Source organism: Solanum lycopersicum, chromosome 5 (genome assembly GCF_036512215.1).
Source record: "Solanum lycopersicum chromosome 5, SLM_r2.1".
NCBI classification, from domain to species: domain Eukaryota; kingdom Viridiplantae; phylum Streptophyta; class Magnoliopsida; order Solanales; family Solanaceae; genus Solanum; species Solanum lycopersicum.
In genome coordinates, this window is record NC_090804.1 from 15170378 (window position 1) to 15177467 (window position 7090).

The 7090-nt window shown below is 34.1% G+C and overlaps 1 protein-coding gene across 1 annotated transcript; it reads left to right on the plus strand.

Moving 5' to 3' along the window:
* The first annotated feature begins 2909 nt into the window (after positions 1 to 2909).
* On the plus strand, positions 2910 to 3851 carry LOC138348674 (uncharacterized). Its single transcript, XM_069298242.1, has one exon. It carries the CDS (start codon positions 2910 to 2912, stop codon positions 3849 to 3851), a length of 942 nt encoding a protein of 313 aa, XP_069154343.1.
* Positions 3852 to 7090: the final 3239 nt, after the last annotated feature.

A 7090-nucleotide genomic window follows, 5' to 3' on the forward strand; every position in this document is an offset into this window, starting at 1 on the left:
ACTCGGACATCATATATCTAGATGGAGGAGTCATCCATTCCTATGGCAATAACATTGTTATCTTGAGGATAAAATGCCAAAAAGATTGTTGCGAGTGGGGCGGACATAAATGTTGTCATAGTGTGCATTTGCAAGAGAAACAATATACAGATTAGTGGAAAGCAAAATAAGATATAACTTCATGCAACTAATTTCTGATTTATAACTTCTTAGCTAAACTGCTAGGCTAAAACTAGAGTGCAAGTTGCTCAAAGTTTCTCTCTTTCATTCCCATATGCAACCAAATTACCTGTGGACAACTCAACATGAAATGATGCAACATTTTACCTTAAAAGTCATCATATCGAACAATGATATTTTCCCTCCAGAAGCTGACATGACGTAGGAGTCATTCTTCGAGGGTGCAAAATACGAAATAACGTCTTTAGTATCATTTGTGATCACTGTCCCACTTGCAGGTTGCCATAGTTGTGGAACAATACTTGCATTAGCTTATTAGAGAATTGCAGAATGATATATATATATATATATATATATATATATATTTGCGAAAGAGTGTTGAAGTTGTAAAATCCAATACCTTCCCTGTCGGGTGTCGGTCATTTCTGGGCCATTTTCGAAGTTAGTGCTCAACATTGGCAGCTATTGTCAATATAATGTATCCTGCATTTGTATATATCAACCTAACCTGAAATATCAAAAAAGGAAACTGAAAAATATTAGAAAAAATGACTACTTTTTCAGCTTAAATGGAAAATTGGGACTTTTGATCAAAATAATCTATTATTTCATTCAATTCATCAAAATAATATGAAACTTTGAAATTTTACAAAACTAGTATAAACGTTGTTGATAGTAACGTATTAGGCTATATTTCATTTTTAAAAAATAGACAGACTAAAAACATTTGGTAGACGGCGTTAAGAAGCATTACGTTACTGACAGTAACATTTTAAGCTTAAGACGTTACCGTCAGTAACATGTCTTTGTACATCTGCCACTTTCACATCTTTGTAAATTTTAAAGGGAAAACGTTACTCTTAGTGACGATTCTGTCAAACAAAATCACAAGTCTGGGAAAACGTTACTCTTAGTGACGTTTCTGTCAAACAAAATCACAAGTCTGCCACCTTAGAATCTCTGTACGAAATTTGACGTCGAAGACGTTACTGGGAGTCACGTTTTACATATAAAACGTTACTTGGAGTAACGATTATATCAAATCAAATTACAGGTCTGCCACCTGAGAATCTTTGTATAAAATGTGACGTTAAATCGTTATTCTGAGTCACGTTTTAAGACTAAAATGTTACCATGAGTAACGATTCTATCATGTCACAGGTTGTTAATTTGATCTTCCAATAAAACGTTACTGTATGTTACGTTTTAACTTTAAAATAAATTCTTAAAGTGTTGGCCACAGAACATTATAAGAAATGGTTGTGTAGAATGTTTAGCACATTCAAATAATGTTCTACAAAGCTTCTGCTTATATGCCCTATTGTTGAATTAATACTCACAAAATTTCAATAGGTATGGCTTGTCAATATATTGTAATGTACTTATAACATATTTTTAATAACTATAATGCATCTTATTTTTGTGTGTAGGATTTTTTGATGGCTAATTTTGAAGATAACGTGATGATTGCTTTGTATTGGGGCGGTGAAATAATCACTAAAATGAACGGATTTCGATATAACGAATGTGCCAGAATGATTGTTAGCATGTCTATTTCGACCAACTACGTTGAATTAATTAAATAGTTGCATGAGAAAATGGGGACTGATGGAGAAAATATTCAATTGGATATTTCTGGAAAATATCCATGCTCATTTCAAGGTAACATTATAAGATTTATTGAGTTCAAAATTGAGAATGACCAATCTTTGGTACAATTTTTTGCCATTCCTCAGAAATTTTTGAACAAGATTGATATAAATCTTTTGGAGATGTATATAAAGATTAGACCAATAAATCAAGATAATCTGTTTCGAATGAATGATCAACATGGTTATCATATGAATTTATTGGCTCAAAATTATGGATTTGCCACATTCAGTCAGCCTCATTTTACATACACTGCAACACATGGTATTCATCAATCATTTGATGAAGGCTCGGGTAGTCAAAGACATATTGAGAGTAGCCACAATCAATATGAAATCAGGTAGAATAATATTTTCAACTAATTTTATTTATAATAACATGAATAATTAATTATTTTCATTTTTTTTTGTATTTCATGAAATTATTTTTTTTCTATAGTGAAGATGAAGCTACCTTTGATTTGTGTAATGATGCACATGCTCAAAGAAGTGATGAAAATTCGGAGGAGGATGAACCTTCAAAAGATGATGGAGAGAGTAAAGTCATTAAAAGTGATTCCGATGAAGATATTGAAGATTTACCTCAAAAATGAGAGTGCGGTAAATTTTCAAAATCAATTTGATGAAATGCAAAATAATGGTATACCTTACTTTACAACATTGGAGACTGAGCAATATATTTTTATCTCTACTCGTGAATCCAAAATGAAATGTTGTTCTGTTTGGGTCGAGGATGCAAAAAAAGATTTAGAAAAAAATATGTATTTTAGTAGTAAAGCTAAGTTAAAACGGACTGTGACAATTTGAAATTTGCGCAAAAATAAAGAATTTAAGATTGTAATATCAACTAAGAGCGTATGGACTGTGAGATGCAGATTTTATGATTCTTTGGGTTATCCATGATTTCTTCGGGGTCGTAAGGTTGGAGGTAGACTTTGGAAGATAGGAAAGTATTTTAATAATCATAGATGTGAGACTGAAGGGCTTACAACAGGTCACACTAACTTAGATACCAATTTAATTGCATCTCTATTTTTAAATCAAATAAGTAAAAATTCAAAATTGTTGGTAGTGGATGTCATGTCTAAGGTTCATGAAAAATTTGGTCATCAAGTAACATATAGAAAAGCGTGGCTTGGGCGTCAACGCACATTTACATTGGTATATGGTTATTTTCAGAAATCATTTAGTGAGCTTCCAAAGTTTTTTGCAGCTTTTCAATACTTTAATCCTGGAACACTTGTGGAATGGAAACACGAAGAGTCAATGAATTCGCCAGAGGTAAAAACTTTTAAGTTTGTATTTTGGGCTTTCAAGCCATGCATTGACGGGTTCCAAACTTGTCGTCTTGTTATTTCAGTAGATGGAACTCATATGTATGGAAAATATGAGATAAAATTGTCAATTGTTGTTGGAAATGACGGAAATGATAACATTCCTCTTGCGTTTGGTATTGTTGACAAAGAGACGAAAGAGGCATGGAAATGGTTTTTTAGGAAATTGAGTGCAAATGTGATAAAAGATAGAGAAGATATTTGTATTATCTCTGATAGGGCAAAAGGAATCTTGACTAGTTTATCGGAGTTGTGGCGATTGCAGGAACCTTGGGACTTTCATCGATTTTGTCTGAGACATCTTAAAATTAATTTTCAATCTCAATTTTCAAATAGGGACCTCAGTAATCTTATGTGGAGGGATGCTACAACTCATCAAGTAAGGAAGTTTGAAGCTTTGATGTGGGAAATTCAAGAAGAAAATAGAGAAGCATATGAATACCTCATGCGAATTCCATTGGACAAAAGGACTGTTAGTCATGATAATGAAAAAAGATGGGGAGTATTGACAACAAATCTTTTAGAGTCTTTCAACGGACTTCTAAAGAAAGCTCGAGGCTTGCCTGTCACTGCTATGGTTAGACTTCCATTGGAGCAAATCGTTGAACAATATACTCGTAGATGTCAAAAAATTCACCAACTTGTTGAGCAAAAGGAATTATGGACAAGCAATTTCAAAAAGAAGTGAGAGAAAACTATGAAAATTCAAAAAGACACTTTGTTTATGATTGGAATATATCCACAGGGGTATATGAGGTTAGATCAATACAAATTGATGGTAATCCTCATTGTATTTCATTAAGTGAAAAAAATGTGATTGTGAAAAATGGGCTAATTTGCACTTCCCGTGTTCACATGTCATGAAGGTTACTGAAAGATGGGAGCATTAGCTAGAAATTTTGTCAGCGAGCATTTCACAATAGAGAATTATGTTACAAGGCATATTAACCATCGCTAAGATTTATAACGAAAAGTAATGAATTCTATCGACGTCCCAATCGATCAAGGACCACTAGAATTCATAATGAGATGGATCGTGATCCTGCAGCATATGGGCAGGCTTGTGGATTGTGTAAACATACCGGGCATGACAGGCATCAATGTCCAACTCGAAATCAAATTTAAGTGGGTAGTCTAATTATGTATTTCTTTTACTTTCAAACAGCTCTAATTGTGTATTTTTTATAACTTTCAAACAACTCTAATTATGTGTTTTACTTCATTTCAATTTGTATTTTCATGACCAAGTTTATATTTTTGTGTGTTCCACTCAATAATTACTTCGCTCATATTTGTTCAACTAACCTGCCCTCATAAGTTAAATTAAATGGCAACACCTTTTCAAATAGGCAATGTAAACTTACATCACCATTCTGAAGCCTTTATACTTTTGAAATTAAAGTAATCTATTCACAAAGTAAAATTATACCATACCAAAAAGTACAGTGATTATAATGTTAGGTTCAGAAGCACCAAAATCTTTAAGCAACAACAAAAGGTTTCAGCAGCACAAAAAAATTCAGCCGCACCAATTTCAGCAGTACTAGCTACAATTTTCAGTATCAACAAAAAATTTCACCAGTATTTGCTGCAATTTTCAACAACAACAAAAAGTTTCAGCAGCACCAATTTTCAGCAGTACTGGCTGCAATTTTCAGCAGCACTAGAAAATTTCAGCAACACCGATTTTCAGCAATATTGGCACAAATTTTTAGCAGTACTGGCTGCAATTTTCGGTAGCACCAAAAGATTTCTGCATCATCAATTTTCATTACTTATTCTTTGCTCTTTTTTTTTGACATGTTGGATAGCATAGTGACCGCCTATAAAGAAAATATAAATGTTCTATTATTATAAAAGAGAGAAATCAAATGAAAAATGTTAGATGTTAAAGTACCAGTCCCACAAGGCTAAAGTTTAATTTTACGCTTCTCCCTCCTTGATGGTTCACTATTTTGAATAGTCGTATCACCGCCTTCATTTGCATCCTTTGGATCATTATAGTCCACATCATGATTCGGGTCCTCTAAATTATTAGTGGCATCAGGGGTCTCAATGATCAGAGGCATAGGCGATGAGGTAAAATTTGGGACATTCTCAAAATTACCAATGACATTCTGAAGTCATGAAAGACTTGGATGACTTGATATTTGTAGAGTCTATGGCATCACGTATGGCATGATATCTGTTTCTGACAGTTGATATGTCATATTTGATGCCTGAGTGAATTCATGAGTGCAACCTCCTGAAATAGAACCAATATTATAATTGGATGTTGCTTGATCATCTTCTGAGGATTCTTGGACATTTTGTGTGGCCTGATCCATTTCAACATGTGTTTGTCCTCTTTCAACAACACGTTCTCTCCTACCAGCAACACCACCTTTTCCTCGCCTACAAACTGGGTGATGTAACAGGACAGGTTGTACCACATCTCTTCTATAATCGGCTGACACATGAACCCTGTCAGCCTCATGGACATATTTCAAACAATCAGAACCTTGATCTCGCACCATTTTTCTAAACATGTATAAGGCCTCATATGATGGATTATCATCAAGTGTTTTAGCTTCATCAACCATCGAATAAATGTGACGCACCTAAATAAATTAAAGTGAAAGTTATTTAATGACGCACCATTAATCTGATGATTTAGATCAGACTATCACTTAAGCAATGAATTCACTGCCAACTAAAAAATGCAACTGGCTGATTCCAATCATTCATGAAAATGAAAATAACATCTACATCTCCTCATCAGTAGCCCCACTTCACTACTCTCACTCTTTTAATTTTCCTATATATATTACCTTTAGCATTTTCCCAAACACTTAGCAGTGTACCAAGAACAATGAAAAACTTGCCAGCAACTACACTAAACAAAATAAATGGCACACTAAAATCAATAAAGACAAATAAATCATTTGGTAGCAACAATACTTAACAACACTAATCAAAAAATGGCATACCATAGTTTCATATGCCGTCGAATTAGACACATAACCTTGTTGATTTTGAGGACGTGAATTAGGATTACCAATAACAAGATGAGTAATGCGCCTGAACCAAATAAGATATGGATCATCATAGCTAAGTGGTTCATTATTAACCGGTGCATCACAACTATATTGGAGACGTTGGTTCCAAAATAATAACCAATGTGCATGTTCCAACTCCCAATTTGTATTTGGTCTTCCCCGACGATCATGGCGAAAGTGATTAGAATCAAATGGAAACGGAGTTGGTATAGCTTGTTGTAGTCCAAATTGCCTCATAACACGATTTGACAAATGAACCTCAACCACATCCCAGCAAAAGATTGGAACTCTAACTCGCCATATGCCTCGTCCAACATGACAATAGAGAGGAAGGACTCTCAATTAAGTCATCAGAATACGGTTCACAAATAAACATGAAAAAAGAAAAGAGCAAAGTGAGTCTCTACATTTACAATATTTATAAATAAGTAAAAGCATTGTACCTGATCTTCTATCATAGAGTCAAGTGCATCCCTATAAACTTTCAACACATGCTTGGTAGTATTCGGCCAACTAAGATGTGCAAACCATCTAGTAACATGTGGACCCCTAGGCAAACCAACATGAGAAATAGTTCTTGCATCTCTGTGGGCTACTATTTGAGGACGAAGAACAGTGACTCTCTCCCACGCCCAAATCTGGGAGAAAGAGTCTTAGGATTACATCTCTAAAAAATTTCATCCTCCAATAACACTACGGAGTCAAATTTAAAGAAATATAAATAAATTATATGTACAATCATTAGGTATACCTGAAGTAGTGGATAAAATTCGGCTATCTCATTTTGGGTACTCTGTGAAGCTTTACAAAGAAAATGATACAAGTATGCCAAGGTCGCACTCCCCCAACTATAAGATCCAATTTTATTAATGTCTTCAAGCATAGGCAG